Raw genomic sequence first — 16,553 nt, 5'->3', positions numbered from 1 at the left:
TCTTTTACAGTAATATAAATGATAAATCAATGGTCTGTTGTGAGATGGGTGGTATCTTCCAGTACCTGCAGCTACTGTCATGATCAGGTTTAAATAAGTAGCTAGAGGAAATTTATGTGTCTTGAAAACTACTTAATTTCTTATCATTCTCTTCTACAAATCTGATAAAAATGCTAGATTGCTTTCATGTTTTAGATTATGATTTCCAAGATAATGGATTTTCTTGGAATGTTTATCCACACTTTTCTTAAAGTTCCTGTCTATTACAGATGTAAAATTTAGTATTTCCATATTTAGAACTTTTGGGGAATATATAGCAATAGATAAAAAAATTTAATGTACGCAAAAAAGTGTTTCTGACTTTCTATTCTTCACACTACAGTCATCTTCTCTATACAGTGATCCAGTGGCAACAACTAGGAGTTACAGGGTTAGTACAATGTAAAATAATGTCTGCTTATCTTTACATGTTTGAATGGCCCTCAGAAATAAAAAAAAATACACTTTTCTTCATAGGTGTCTCCTTCTGTAAACACTGGTTTGATAAGAAGTATCAGTTTGGTCCGTAAGCGCCATTTGCATGGTTGCCTTAAATTTGTATTGTATGGCCATGAGGCTTGACAGTATTATATGTGCATTTTTTTCATATCTTTAAACAAAGCTGCAGCTTGTGTGTGTCATTTTGCAGAGGCATTCAGCTTAATGTTTTTAACACTGTTAAGTTGCCTCTCTAAAGTATTTTGGTAGTTGCTGTTTTACTGATCTTTTTACAGACAAGCATAAAGTTTATGAATACAACAATGAAGAACACTGGGATTAGAACAAGTTAATCCAAACATACTAAATAACAACTGCATGTATAATACTAAAAAAAGGTATAGCGTTTGAATGGGGAAAATAATTGTCAGGAGATTACAGAAATTTGTGGTAAATGCACTTTAAAGACTTTCAAATAAAATGCCATGTTTAAATTTAGTAATCATAAAAAGTAATAGGATGAAAACCTAATCTGCATCTTTACAAAATAAAAAAGTAGCTAGAAGTGTCATAAGAATGGCTAAGATAGCCCTACAAAAAGTTGCCATCTTTAAAAAGTGACATGCATGCCTGAAACTTTATGCCTTTTGCTGCTGAAGTAGTTCAAATCCAATTTATACTGCCATTTAGAGACATGCTAAACCTATGTAGAAAATCAACAAGTATTTTTATGTAATATTTTTATGTAGTTAGTGAGGTCTTGTTCTGCACTCCTCGCAAACAGGTAATTTACTTTTTTTGGCTTTGTGCATATTCTTGAGAAAACATTAGAAGATCCATTGAAAGAACGAGACCATAATGAGTGCTCTCACATATAATTCTAGTATACGTATAATTCTTAATTTCTGCTAGGAATCCCTTCATAGATAGAGAAAGCAACATGAGACTGTAATTTTCTAAAAATTTCATTTGTATTGCTTAAAGCTGCTTTTATTATCCACTGCATAAATAGATTTTAGCCTTGCACCTTGAAACATTCTCCTTCAAGGAAAGTTGCATGGGTGAGCACAAAGTAAAGCTGATAAGTGTACATACAACATGGCTTCAGTTCACAGGGTGGATTAAAACTTCTGAAGGCTTCAGAACAGTGAAAACCAGATTGCAGTTTAAATATTTAATTTTCTTCTGAAAATATTTAAGTTGATTTTTTTTTAGAACTATTTGGCTATTTTTCAAGGAAATTCTTGAAATTATATTTAGAAGTAGACATCCTTAGTAGTAGGAACGCTGGAAATGTTTTTAAAGTTGTTTGTCCTTTCAAAAAGTCTAATGTTAACTGGAAAATGCACAGAAGGCATAAGACAGAGTACAGTGCGTAAAAATTACAGTGTATGAGTGGCATAATTATTTCTGAGACTGAATATAAATGGTATTTCATTCCCTCTTTCTCAGGCATCTTTGTGTGGTGATGGATTACATAGCTCATATAGTTCTCGCACTGTAAGTGTAACAGGCTTTTGATTGTTTCTTTTATTATCTTTGTTTTCTGGAGTCAAAAATCTACAGAAATTGTGAAAATTTACTTCATAACTTTCCTTTAGCCATCTGAATACAGTTATTCTTCAAGAGCAAGCTCAGTTCGAAGCAGTCCTGTGGTGAGCGTTCCTCTTGCATGATTTGCTGAATGCTTTGATACTAACGCACAAGGATGATGAGTATTTACACTGGGGATCATTTTACTGACCCAACACACAGACTCAGTTCTTTGATTCTGCATCAAAAAAAAGCAGTTTCTCAGAGATGTGATTTTTAGCAAGATGTAAAATTTTAGCAGTAAGACAGTAAAGTATGGAAGCAATAAGGAATTTGCTTTTCTAAACATCTTTTAAATGTTTGTAATGTGAATAATTGGAAGCAGTTGGAAACTGGAGTATAGTACATTGTTGGGGTTACCACAATGTTATGTCGTAACTGGGCAGACACATGAAACTGTTACTACAATACGTGTGGAAAAAGTCTTTCTTTTTGGGAAGAGGACTAATGCAAACTTTGTTACATCATGCAGTAAGAAGTAGCTGAATCATTTTTATGGTGACCAGTATTCAAAACTGACAGAAATTTGTTCCTGGATCTGTACCGTGTTAAAATGGTCATTCAAAAGATGGCTTTTTGTGCTGCAAAGTGATTTTAAGTAGTTCTATGCTGTTCCTGCTGCAGAACAACTCTCTTGGTTTCATTGGTACAACTGCTCCTTTGTCATGGTACGCAAAAAAAGTAGATCAGTGTTCTGGTATGGGTTAAATTGAAACAGTTCTGTTTTCATTTTTCACATATTCTTAGCAATGTTATAAAGACTAAACAAATAAAAACAGGTTTGTCAGAGACTGGATCTTTTTAGCTACAACAGATGGCCAGAGTGAATTTTTAAGCATGTAGGAAAAAGAATTTTGCTGTTGCTTTATGAAGTTCCAAAACCTAAGAGGTAATAACATCCATCTCTGAAGTCTCTTGCACTGTGAAAATACTACTTGTCTCCTTAGATTCTCTTAACATTAAGATTCATTTCTTAAAAGTATGTACTTTATACATATATAGGAATATATAGAAAATCAGATTTGAGTATGTAATGTGATACCAATAATGCCAAGGGACCATTCACTCACACTAGATAAAGTGAAAATCTTAACTTTCATTTTCTACAGTTAATATTTTGCTTGCACTGTGGGTAGTGCACTGGAAGTCAGCTCAGTACTCACTGGAAATCAAAAGAGAAAGTAGGAGAGAAGATGGAAACAGAGTAGAGAAAGCTGGTGAAAAACTGCATGGTGCATCTCCCTCTTAAACTGTATCAGTTTTGATAAACCCATTGGGAAAGCTATTAGAAGTGCAAAAGGTGATTTCCCAGATGTATGGACTTTTCAACAGCAAAGATAAATTGGTTTTGAATGAAAGAGCGCGGTGTTGTCCTAGATTGTGTTCATAGCCCTTGAGTTGTTTGTTCTTTTGCTGTAAACATAATTCATATAAGCAGAATTCTATTCAGCATCTTTATACTTTGTGAAATAAGAAAGTTTAGCCAAATTATTGACTGTGAAAATGTATTTACTTTGTTGGTTTTTTTTTAAATAAAGATATTTAAAATGTGGATATAGTTATAGCCAGAAAATTCTTTGTCAGAGAAATAGAACATAACATAGCAGTGAGGAAAAAATACAAATTTGTAGGCTGACACAGGTGTTCATCAGCAAACTGTTTTGTATGTAACTGGTCACATTTGCATGAAAGACTTCTCACTGTATTTTAATCACAAGATGATGAGGCTACATCACTTTTGTACATCAAGTACAAAGAAATTATTTTTTAAATGGTGAGAATGCAATAAGGACAATATATTTTCAAACTTCATTTAAAGATTTTCTTTCTTATAATCATGTTTAAAACTAAATTTAATGTTCATAGTAACTTTCTGCTTTTTGAAGTAGAATGTTATTAATACAACACTTGATAAACCTTCTCATTAAATATTACGTTTAATGTGCATAATGTTTTCTCAGTTAAATATTTCACTTGAATTCCCAATGGCATTGTAATGATTGCCATGTGGTTAGATGTATTTTGCCTTTTCTTGCCAGTGTTGTGTAGCGTTAGTATTTTTTCCTGACCTTTTTAGATGCCTGTCTGACATACAGCTTTGGGGAGTAGAGCTTGTCTTCTATTGTGAGGCCTCTTAAAATTACAAATTAGATGAAGTCCAGATCTTATGCAAAACTAGTAGTGTTGGGATTGGGTTGATTTGAAGAAAGATAACATTTGTAGAGAAAAATAATTTTTATTTATCAACTTCTGATATTATATAATCTGTTTTTATGATATAGAAATATTTTTTAAAAGTTATTTTTATAGCTTGTTTGGCACTATATTAGTACTAAACCCTTTTGTATCTGTGTTTTTTATATTACTCCAGATGAGGAAAATGAACCGATAATCTTCATTGCTTTTAGGTTTAGATACTGTAAACTATAAGAATAATAAATATATGAAGAGAGTGTTTAAAAACAATGCATATGCTGACTAAAGTACTCATATCAGTGTGGCACATGTTTTATTCATGTAGACACATTTAAAACAGCATAAATCCAGAAAAGTAATTAAGATTTTACAACTGTTGAACTGTTAGAAAAGCAAGAATAAATGGCAATAATGGAGATTTCAGTTAGGATTTCCTGTTTGGTTTTGTTTTTTGGTTTTGTTTTTTTTTTTTTTTAAATAAGCTTTTGTTCATTCTGTGGTATCATCTTCATTTCTCTTTCACACCTCTCCTTATCTTTTGAAGTCCTCTGATTTTTCTGATCAAAGTGAAACTGCTGCTGACTATTTTAGTCGTTCCAACCGCAGAGGAAGCATTGTTTCCGATGCAGATGATGTCCAAGGTTTGAATAGTGTGAGTGTAATATTTGTTGTTATACTGTGGTGAATACAGCAAACTTACTAACCATGGATTTTTTTTTTTTCATACTCTGAAAGATAAATACTGTAAAAGCATTCAGAGTTATTTAATGGCAAATAGCTTTGAAGGGTTGGGGCTGGTTTTTTGCATAAAAATGTCTGGAGTCTGAATTTTTAAAAAGCATGCTGCTTTATTTAGAAAGAATTTTGCCTGTTCCTAGAAGCATGTGACACTTCACGTTTTTTTTGTGTGTGATAAGCTTAAGCATCTCTTAAATGTAAAATGTTTGGGTTTTTTCTTATGGAAATTAACAATATTTAGCGGGGGTTGTGTATTTTTTTTTTTTAATATTACTACTTGGTTTAGTGACAAAAATAAATGCTTACAACAGTGCCCTCTTCAGTGCGTTTTAGTGTTCATTCATCCAAGATGAGATTTTGTCAGGATGCATTACTGGATTACTCATTGTTGACTATGCTCTTGTACTCAATCCCAAGTCAATAGAGTCAAATGTTACAGGAAAATTATCGTGACTGTTTTCCTGTGTGTCCCTTTAGTCTGAACATTGTTCACAACAAAACTAGCTGCCTTCTCTTTATGCTACTGTAAGTTCTAGATATTCTTGTTACTTGCAGACAAAACTTTTAATAGTGGGAAAAAATAGGGAAATTTCTGTTCTTAGGCATCTTAGGTCTTTGAAATAACAGTCAGGGTTAGCACAGGCAGTAGGAGAGGTTGAGAGAACTAGGCTTGCTTAGTTGGGCAAAGGGGATGCTACATGGTGATCAGCAGCCTGCAACTGCTTGATTAGATAAGAGCCAAACTCTTCATACCTGCGCCAAGCTGTGCAACAAGGGGTAGCAGCCTTATGCTGCAGCTTAGGAGGTTCAGATGAGCCACTGCAAGAAGCTCCATAAGGAGGTCAGCGTTGCACTCTGACAGGTTACGGCAAGGCTGGAGAGCCTCCATCCTCAGGAGCTGGTAAAACTTGGCTAGATAAAGCCACAGCTCACCTGGACTGCTGGCAGCAGTTCTGCGTTGCATGGGAGACTGGACTAGGTAACTGCTTAGAGTACCTTCCAACCACTGCTGCTGTGATTCTGCATTTAGATGATTTAATACTCTTACAGTGCTATGTAACTTATATTGTAATAATGCACAGTATATATCATCAGTACATGCTCAAAGCATGACGGAGACCAATCATTTCTCCAGTTTAAATTTTAGCGCTTTATTTCCCTCTCTAAGAAATCTGCTTTTATAAAATTAATGCTCTGCTAAAAGAAAATGTGGAATCTGAGACTGGCAATTATGCTACCTTCTCAGTTGCTTTTATCATCATCATTATTATGTATTATTAGATTCCAAAATTATATTTTCATTTAAGTTATTCTAAATGGATACTTCAGATCAATTGGATTCTTAACATCATTTTACCGTCACAGTGGTAACAAATATCTGCAATTTACAATTTCAGTACATGATTGGAGATGGTGAGTTTGCCATGGAAGTGCAGTGTTGCTTCTGTAGAAACCACAATAGAAGGAAGAAGAGAGATCTCATAAAGTAACATTTATTTCTACTGTGATTCTAGCAGACTTCCAAATCTCTTGTCCCTGGGCTGGGAGAAAAACAGCTGTTTTCAGAGAAGCCAGATATTTGAGATACCACACTCAATGTATCATACTGGTTTTAGGAAATATGGCAACATGTTAATGTCTTCATGTAATTCCACTTATTTTGATTCATAGAAATGTAGAAAATATGGATATCTACAGTATAAGTTTGCAATATCAGAGTTTCTTAAATAAGAAAGAGGGGGAGGAGAGGGTGATAGTTCTTTTCCTTAGGGTTATACACATAAAATATGTATTCAAATTATTTTGTTGATTGCTATTAATTAGTACACTTTAGTTATGGGCTTTTACCCAAACTGTTTTTGTCCTGATGCAATTGCAGATTTCACCAAAGAGATTTAAGGAACAAATGTGTTTTCTAATAACTAGGATGTTCACACTGGTGTCACTGATTGTCTGAAGTGCACTTGCATGAAGCTTCCAGTTTGTTATGCCACTGAGTGTTGTAGTCACTACTCTGTTGAAATTTAAAATAGTGAAACAAGTTTTGTTGTTAAGTAGTTTAATATTGGTAATGCCTTTTAAAAACATTTTTAAAAGTTTCTGGTTTTTTTCCTTTATAAGCGGTCATTTATTTTGCAAACTACTTTTTCAGGCTGAATATTTTTCTTCCTGTCTTGATCTATGCTAACTTCTGGAATTTCTTTTTTTATTGTTTCAGTTTTTGTTCTTAAATATTTCTTAGTGTCTTTGAACAGAAGATGGTGATTCAGTAGACCGTTATTTTAAAGGGTGTATTGTGATCACTTTCACATCTCTCTTTCAGCTGGAAGAAAAGAGTGAAAAATCCCATTCAGAAATATTTTCAAGGGTAAGAGTTTTTAATTTAAAAATTATTGAAACTCAGTATTCATCCATAAATTTACAAGTATAAAAATAGTTCCAAAAGTATAAATGCTGTGTGTGTTTTTAGTAGAGTGTATTTTAGTCATTTTTAAGAGCTTGGAAAGAGATATTTTTAGACATATTCTTTTATCTACAAAATTAATGCTTTGCATCTTTTATTTCCCAAGGAAATAATTTTATGCTTTAGTTTACTTCTAGCAAGCATTAGTTTCTTATAGAATTTATTTTCTGTGTGAGAAATATTTAGCAGAAGAGCTTGAATTTTAAGAGGCTAGGGCTAAAAAAAATCATATAGTAGATTCCGCTGGAGGCTTTCTGAATCCTGGGTGGCAGAAATTATAATTTTTAGAAATATTTTAAACTTCTACAGTTTTTCAGCACTAACAGCCTCCTTATGAAAGTCTTCTGAACAGAAGACTCAAAACCGTAATGTTATGATAACTGATAAGTCATCAAAGACAAACTAACATTTCACCACGATGAAACATAAGTGCTGGAAAATAATCAATGGAAAATTTTGCCTATAATTTAATATTAAGAAACAGCAAAAACAAGAGAGAAAAGAGTTCTATGACTATGAAGCAATTTATAAAGAGTAATGTCAGGTATACCAGAAATGACAGTATGGTTCCTGATACGGTGTTTTTCCCTTTTTAAGCCATCATCTCGCAATTCGACAAGTGCAACTCCTCTGAGTGGCAACTCATCTAGGAGAGGAAGTGGAGACACAAGCAGTTTGGTGGATCCTGATGCCTCCCTCAGTGAATTACGGGTAACTGCATTTTCAGAGAATTTGGAGCTAGTTTAAAATCATACTTGTGGTTAGGAGGAGTTTTTTCTGTGCTACAGAACTTCTGGTTTCTTAATAGTACGAAAAAGTTATGAGGATGTAATTTTTAATCATGAAAGATTTCTGTATCTTGGTAATGGTATTTGTGTTCATAAATATTTATGGTACTGTTTCATTTATATTAAAATATGACTTTATGTCAAATTTGAAACTATTCTGTCCTATTTGAGATGGCTTGGATTCAGGGATATAAACAAAATCTTAACTTCCATCAAGTTATTGTGAATTAATTATAATTTCTGTGAAATATTACAGGCTTTGGCATTTGACAGAAATGCATGTAAACATTTTAATGCTTTTTAAACTATACGTTACGTCCCCATACTTCTTATGCAATGGTTCATTCCTATGTCCTGCAGGATATCTATGATCTTAAGGACCAGATACACGATGTAGAAGGGAGATACATGCAGGGACTTAAAGAACTAAAGGTATCAGGGCTCCTCCCAAGCATGCATTCTGTATGGGTATTTTTGGGTAATGGAGATAGAACTGGTTCTACTAACTTCATATGGCTTTACTAACAAGTTTTTAAATTTTTTAAAGCATGTATCTAACTTCTAATGCATACAGAGTATCAGCTTAAATTTGTCATGTGAATAAATTATTAAGATATACTATCTCATGTACATTTGAATCATATGTCCATTATTTGGTTTATGTTAAAATAGTATTAAACTTCCACATTTTTAGTGGGTCTTTTCTGGTAAGATGAGAGGTTCAGTTTATGTTTTTCAGATTTTTGTTAGCAAATAAATGGATATTCAAAATAATTACTGTGTGTTGAATGGGGAAGAAAGAAATATGATATAGTCATGACAAAGACCTGAAGAAATTAAGAACTGGTCTTCCAAGTTTCAGCAAATACTGTATCCTATAAAGCCAAACCAAAGTAATAATTTTGAAAGAGATACCACAATGAATCTGGGCAGGCGTATTGCTTGTAGAAGATTAATTTTGATTTAATCCTTTGCCATTATGAAAGATTTTTTTTTCTTATGGCTTACATTCCTGTTTTCTTTGTCTAAATTATAGGTTGGTATTTTTAGTATTAGATTAATGAGATTTGTCTGTATTTTCACTTGTTTAAATTAGTATGTTTGCTTTTCTTTTGTAAGTTTTCACACAATTAACAGTTTGCAGTTAAAGTATTATTGTTTTCCCCTCTGCTGTGTTCAAGGGAAAGTGAATACAGCAAATGTATTACAAATCTTTTTCAGGATATTTGTTCGAGTCTTTCCTGTTATCTAATTGTGAATGGTTCCATGTAAAACTAAAGACATCTTTCCATATTTATTTTATATCCATATAGACTGAATTTAATGAATGCTGCTTGTACTAAAGCATGTAACAGTGATACATTTAACAGCTTCTGTGGATTTCCTTGATTAAATGACATATTAGGTGGTATAGTAAAGAGAAAATACGTAATCTGAGCTGTTCAGTGTAGCAAAAATTATTTCCTCTTTAGAGGATAAGTAACTTTGAATCTCATAGCCATATGCTCAGATGAAGTACGTCTTGTTTTAATCATACTGCCATATGAATATTAAAAGGACTTCAAAGAGCAGTAGATTACAAGATGCTCTAGTTGTACTAAATTTAAATAAAACATTAGTTTGCATCATATTTTCAGAACGGATCTAACTCTCACACTTTTGCGTGTTTGCCAGCATCTCATGACTACTGTTCTCAATCATTACTAATGCACTATTATTTATTGTAATCCATTGCAGTTACCAAAGAGCACAGGCGTGCAATAGACAGTAAGATCTTGATCTATGCTTGGCTTACAAAATTAAAATGCATTTTATACTATTGTTAATACTTTTATTGTTAATACTGAATAATATGTTCCTAAGTTAATTTGCCTTCCACAGAGATACTTTCAGGAACCTTTCTTTCTAATTAGGAAGGCATTACCTTTTTCTCAGCTTCTGCTTTAGCAGTTTTGTCCTGTGTACGTTAGAAGAGTTACTAGGATACCTGCTTTTACATGTCTTCTGTGTTTTTTTCAGTGGTTGAGTAAGTGATTTGTAATCATACTACCTTCATATCTCTGTGGCTGCCCATCCCTTGTGTTGCTAAGAGTGTGGTTTTTACCTGGGTACAAATGTGCTGGGTGTGAGCAGAATGTGGATAGTTCTGATTTAGTTAGGTCTTGATTCAGTTTTGTTAATTCTCTCTGTATTCCCTTGCATCAACTAGAAAGGAATTCTCCTTCTTTCTTCAAAATTTTTCTTTTATGTAGTTAACAGAGCACTCTTGATGTCTGCTGGATTTAATCATCCTGTTTTAGCCAAGCAGGCTAATTTGCATAGCCCTTTGGCTTTACTTGATAGAATTGTGGGTGGTATTTCCTCATAGCTTTAGGTTATGTGCAGAGCCTTATTATTCATTTTCATTCCAGCCTGTTCCCGCTCCTTCATCCTTAGGCGTCCCACTGCCTCATTCAAGTGTTTCAGAAATTCTTTCAAATCCATATTTCTCACCAAACTGCAAGATTACTGAAACTACATGGAATTCTTGAATCATAGGGAACATATGTAATAGTTAAAGAAGGAACAAATCGAAAGAAGCCTTAGCAATGTTCCTTTCTGGTTTCTGTTTTTTTAACTGGTTGGAGACTGTTAGGCATAGCTTGGTTTCTTTCTGGGAAACAATTCTTACTTTTCTGTCTCAAAATAAATGTATTCCTCTTCCATAAATGCAAATTTTATCCCCGTGTTGATTAAAGGCAGTTTAATCCAATCATTTAAGCCTCAACCTAGCCTCCTTTTTAAGGCTGGAGCCTTGGAGCACATGGCATAGAATAACAGGCTGAGACAACGGGATTTAATAAGTCTTGGGGGGTGGGCGACAGTATCAGTGCTGTTTTCAGCTGCCAGATAGGAAGCTGTAGAAAAAAACAGGGCAGACTCCTTTCAGAGGAGCACAGTGACAGGGCAAGATGCATCAGACAGAAGTTGCATTGTAAAGGCAGAAATTCCACTTAGACCTCAAGAAAAAGACTTTTCACAAGGAAGGCAGTTCAACACAGGAATGGGCTGTCCAGCCAGGTGCTGCAGCCTACATCCCTGGAGACAGCTCATGTCCAGTTCATTTTGGCTATCAGCAGCCTGATCTTGGTTGGCCCTGTTTAATTAGGAGATTGGACCAGATGGCAGCCAAAGATCTGTGCTGACCTAAATTACTGTGACTCCACACTCACAGAAACAATCAAATCGGAATTTTTTCCTAGTTGTATTTCTCATTAGATTTTGTATCTCCCCATAAAAGGACTACAGCATTCATTTTAATCCTAGTATTTTCCTTTTTTCCTCTAAATTGAATTATTCTTTGGAACATTTGCTATCACTGACATTGTGTTTTATCAATCTTTACAAGATTTATCATGTTTACAACATCACAAAAAATGTTTTCTGCAGTTTTAATCTTAAGAATTACTTGAATGCACTTACATGTATTCTTATTTTTTCCTAATTATTTTCTTCTCTCTTATCCTGAATCTTCTTTGCTGTTTGCTATTTACTGCTTCCCAGATTGATAATGGTACCTTTCTTACATTTTCACTACATATACTTTCTTGTCTCTTCTGATCTGTGGTCTATCAGGGTATGTCTTTATTTTTTTCTGAGGTTTCTAAAATACTGTATTTCTCAGCACAAAATTCCAGAATTCAGTGAATGGAAGAGAGGTATAAGCACATATAATTACGATAAAATTATAGAAGGTAAAATATCTACTTTAAGGACAGCTTTCTCAAAATGGACATTTATAACATGGAATAGTGTTTAGGGGTTGGGCATTTTTGGTTTTCTTAGGAAACTTATGTTGTTACCACCTTCTCACCTAAAATCTTAGTCCTCAGTCCTACTGTACTGTTTTCTGGAAAACCCAAGCCTGGTGCCCTTCCTGTGCTAGTACTTCTGCTGTCTTAATACAAATAATTAAACATGGAGGTTATGCTACTTATGCCTTCACAGAACAAATTACGTTAAATACTCGGGCATTTGTAGGCACAGATATACTTTCGAAAGGGAACAGATTAATAGTTCTTTTTCAATTCTAAATTAGGACTCTATGAAACTCAATTTTTGTATTTTTTTAAAAGAATGCATATTGAAATCACTGCATGTTTAAAAGTGCCTGGAGTGATAGTTGTTCTAGTATTTGAATAGTTGACATTTGTTACAGTATAGAAAAATATAATAGGATAAAATCATTTTGGTAAATGTGAGAATTGCATAAGAGGGTACATAGCAAGGCATATGTGCACCTTCAGGAAGAGAATCAAGCATGTCAATCTTTACATGCTTTTTTTTTTTTAATCTTAGTAAGAAAAAGAAAGATAAGATGTCTTAAACAGAAGTACTATTACTGAAAAAATGTGACTACCTTAAAATTTTGAAGTAATAGAGCACTAATAATGAGCGTTAAGTTAAAGCTACTCTTCGAGATATTCTGTGATATTTTTTAGTCATTTAACTGTCTGTGTTCTGTCAGATTTGTTGCCTCATTCTGAAGTATTTTCTCATGCATGCACTGAAAATACAATAAAGCTGTGATATTACTACTTTATCCCTGTGAGTTGTGAAAGTGGGAGAGTAGAAAATGCAAGTGGAATATTATCTTCTAATTTTCATACTTCTGTAATGATAACTTTTCATTGTTGTGTATGACCTAACCTGAATAATGGAAGTTGAACTGTGACTTGGTATCTGAAGAGAAGACACGAATATAATTCAAAAACAAAAATGGTTGTGTAATTTTACTTTATAATGGATAGCACTCTTCAGTGTTATGGTGGTATTTTAACATTATAACAATGAGTCAAAAATTTAGATTAATGTAAGCCTTTCTAATACATACAGGATTCACTAGCTGAAGTTGAAGAGAAGTACAAGAAAGCTATGGTTTCCAATGCTCAACTAGACAACGAGAAAAACAACTTGGTTTACCAAGTGGATACTCTAAAGGACGTCATTGAGGAGAAAGAAGAACAGATAGCAGAGTACTATAGGGAGAACGAAGAGAAGTCAAAGGTACTGATTTTTTTAAGACTTTTTTTTTTTCTGATGATAAAGATAAATTATAGAAACCTGGACTACTTAGTAAGAACCGTTGAAAACTTTTGGATTAGTAGAAGAGTCTATCTCAGTGGCCAAAGATGTTTTCAGTGTTGTGTTTTTAAAAAACAACCCAACCAACCAAAAAAATTCCCCTCTGCTCCCCCCAAAAAAACCCACCACTCCTACTCCCCCCAAAAAAATTCCCAAACAACCCCCAAAACACGTCCCATCCCACACACACTGACACCATCTTTTAGGAAAAAAATATTTAATGTGATACACTAAAGATAAAATATGCATTTAAATTGAATAGGACATGTTCAGTCCAACTTTCTTGGAAAGGGAAGACCCATGTGGCAGCTTTTTCCAGTAATATTTACGTAAATTCAATATTTGAGCTTTTATCATTAATACTGTGTTTAAGCCTTTATCTTGGTAGGCAGAATTTCTCAAATTGTTGCAGTAATTTCTTAATGTTAAGTGATATTTTAACTGTTTTAAACTTTATATTGAAAATGAGTGTTAAACCCAAAATAAATAAAAATAAATCATTATTTAATACAGGAATTGGAAAGACAGAAACACACATGCAGTATTCTGCAGCATAAGTTGGATGAACTTAAAGAGGGCCTTCGACAGAGAGATGAATTGATAGAGGTATGTTCGTATGAGATAGAGTATGATAGAGCTTGTGCAAATAAATATAGTGTAAGATTTGAATGGGAACAGCCATCATACACAAAATGAGCTTAAATATTATCTTGCACTTTTAAGAAAGAATTTATCTTGGTTTAGTAGGTAGAATTCAAGTTACCAATTTCTCTAAATTTATAAAATTGAAAATGCCTCTACAAATGTTTTAAATGTGTTACATCTTGTAAAATCCTTAATTGCTGTGAGAATCATGGTGTTCTCAAGAATGTTTCTTGCATCTTTTCTTCATTGTGGGGGTAGAACTAATGTTCATATGGTGAAAATCTTTCTATATAGGCAGAAGTTTTGATGCACGGATAATACCAAATGTTATTCTTTGCCTTTCCCAAAAGTTTCCATTTCAGCTATTTCAGATTTTCGTGAGCATCAGCCATTGAAGTTTGCAGTCATGAATGCTTGTTTGCTTACCAGTCAAGCATAAATATAGCAATGCTGGTCAGCATGTTATCGGGTCATAACCATGTTGCTCGGTGTGCGGTCTGTTCTTTCCTCCTCTCACCCTTTTCTTTCCCCCCTCTCACCCTTTTCTTATGGAAACAAATCAACGTGCCCTAAAATCCCAGAGCTGTTATCAATCTTCATTTTAAAATGATCCACAAATTTACATAGTCAACAATATGCAGGTGTCCATTTCCCATTGATTTTAGTTCTAGCATTATAAGTCATAGTTCAATTAGTATGTCATTTTCCCACTGCTTTTTGGTTTCAGTAAAAATTGATGATCTTTAAATGTGTGGGCCAAAGTTTCCACTACCTGATTTTTCAAAAGCTATATAATATTGCATTTCATTGTTCAATTTCTTTCCCCATTAAGGTCTTGTGCTCTCCAGGTAGTAGTACAGTAACTCCAAAAGACCTCTGAAAAGTCCCAGATCTGTTATGGTTACTGAGAAAATAATATGCTTCACTAACTGGAGTTGATATGACTTACTAGCAGAAGAAAAGGAGTAAGATTATCCTAAGTAGTAGCATTTTGTGGCAGATAAATGCTGACAAGCAAAACCCAAATTTCAGAGCAAGCAACAGAGCTACAACCAGATTCTCTTTTTCACTGCAAATTAAAAAAAAAACTTCACACTTTTTCTTCTTTAGTTCTTGTTTTTGTTTGGGTTTTTGTTGGGTTTTTTAAGTATGAAAATCAAGAATATACAGTAGATTCGTCTGGAGTGTTTGCTTTCATAGAATGTATCATATATGTTGAATATTTACCAAATGCATGCAGTCCCTTCAAAGATTTGACCCATATTTACCATTTATTTGAGCAACTTCTCCATCTATTAACACTAACAGAAAATCTAGCTGAAGCCATTTAGCTTTATGCAGAAAGACATGGCTTTCCATTCCCAGATGTAAAATGAAGTTCATTCATTAGGAGGGCAAAAAACTGTCTCTAGCCCTAAAAATTCTTATGTCATCTTAATCCATAATTATATGAGCATAGCAAAGAATTTTAGTTATGTTTGCAGGGCAAGCAACAAAATGCAGTGTTAGATTAAAAAATAGAACCACACTTGATATGTGTTAATATAGTATCAGAAAGCAGTTAGCAGCTGTATCTCATTTCCTGGATGTGTAATTCAAACTTCCTTCTTTATACTTTCAAGAAGATTTTGTATTTTGTAAAACATTAATAAAACTACTTGTTAACATTAGCGTTCACTTCCAAATAGTACTTCAAGGTATCTAGAAATTGCAACAGGGTGATTACTTTCCTATAGAAAGGATGTTATTCTTGATCTGCAGTGGGAACTGTTACTAAAGAAAAGTAGCTCTAGCTGCACTAAATTATCTGATCAACACTGATTAAATAAAATAATTACCATTCTCTTGCATGAATTCATAAGGAATATATTACGTTCAGTTGTAACCTTTTTCTTCATGCTCATAAACTCTTCGTTTGACTTCTATTATTTAATTTCCTTTATGTATTTGAATGGGTTTTTTTCCATTTCCTTATTTCTCTCCTCTTTTATTCTTCCCTCATCCTAATTACTACAGGAGAATCAACGCATGCAGCAGAATATAGACTCCATAACCAAAGAGGTGTTTGATCTCCAGGAGACAATTAATTGGAAAGATAAAAAAATAGGGGTATGAATCAAATATGTGGGGAAAGGTATTTTTTCATTTTAGAAGTAGATGGATGCCCCCCACACCCCAAGGAATGCTGTGTACTCCAAAGAAATGAAGGTCACTCCCAATTTAAATATTCAAAATGTTTTGCAGTCTTTCTCCTATTTAGAAAATGAGCTCCACTTCATCTTTACTTCCATAATGATGAATAATACTAATGAAATCCGTAACATAATAAACTGTTATGCATACAATTTTATAATTCTTACAAAATATTTTTTTTACTTGTATTCAGGGCTTGAAAAAGTCATCGTTACAGTATTCTTAACAAACATAACAATGGCCTGGCTCTATATTGATCTGTAGTGACATAGCAATAATATAATTTTATACAGATTTGAAATTGGTTTTAAAGCTTTTAATCTCCTTAGAGGCAA

General features: G+C 33.5%; 1 protein-coding gene across 21 annotated transcripts in view; it reads left to right on the top strand.

Annotated features, from left to right (window-relative positions):
- LRRFIP2 (LRR binding FLII interacting protein 2) overlaps positions 1-16,553 on the top strand; it is a 58,691-nt gene that overhangs the window by 31,151 nt on the left and 10,987 nt on the right. For 5 of the 21 annotated variants that reach the window (XM_075745420.1, XM_075745430.1, XM_075745424.1 and 2 more), the window contains 11 exons: positions 383-430; positions 517-561; positions 1,930-1,977; positions 2,079-2,132; positions 4,811-4,918; positions 7,328-7,372; positions 8,066-8,179; positions 8,617-8,688; positions 13,132-13,302; positions 13,894-13,986; positions 16,042-16,134. In XM_075745420.1, the coding sequence (XP_075601535.1) occupies positions 383-430; positions 517-561; positions 1,930-1,977; positions 2,079-2,132; positions 4,811-4,918; positions 7,328-7,372; positions 8,066-8,179; positions 8,617-8,688; positions 13,132-13,302; positions 13,894-13,986; positions 16,042-16,134 (891 nt within the window). The remainder of the gene's footprint in view (positions 1-382; positions 431-516; positions 562-1,929; positions 1,978-2,078; positions 2,133-4,810; positions 4,919-7,327; positions 7,373-8,065; positions 8,180-8,616; positions 8,689-13,131; positions 13,303-13,893; positions 13,987-16,041; positions 16,135-16,553) is intronic. The other 16 variants (XM_075745435.1, XM_075745429.1, XM_075745421.1 and 13 more) reach the window with 11 other exon arrangements.

The sequence above is a fragment of the Balearica regulorum genome, chromosome 2, assembly GCF_011004875.1.
Source record: "Balearica regulorum gibbericeps isolate bBalReg1 chromosome 2, bBalReg1.pri, whole genome shotgun sequence".
NCBI classification, from domain to species: Eukaryota; Metazoa; Chordata; class Aves; order Gruiformes; family Gruidae; genus Balearica; species Balearica regulorum.
Note: the sequence above shows the minus strand (reverse complement) of the source record. Positions and strands in the feature narration are given on the sequence as shown.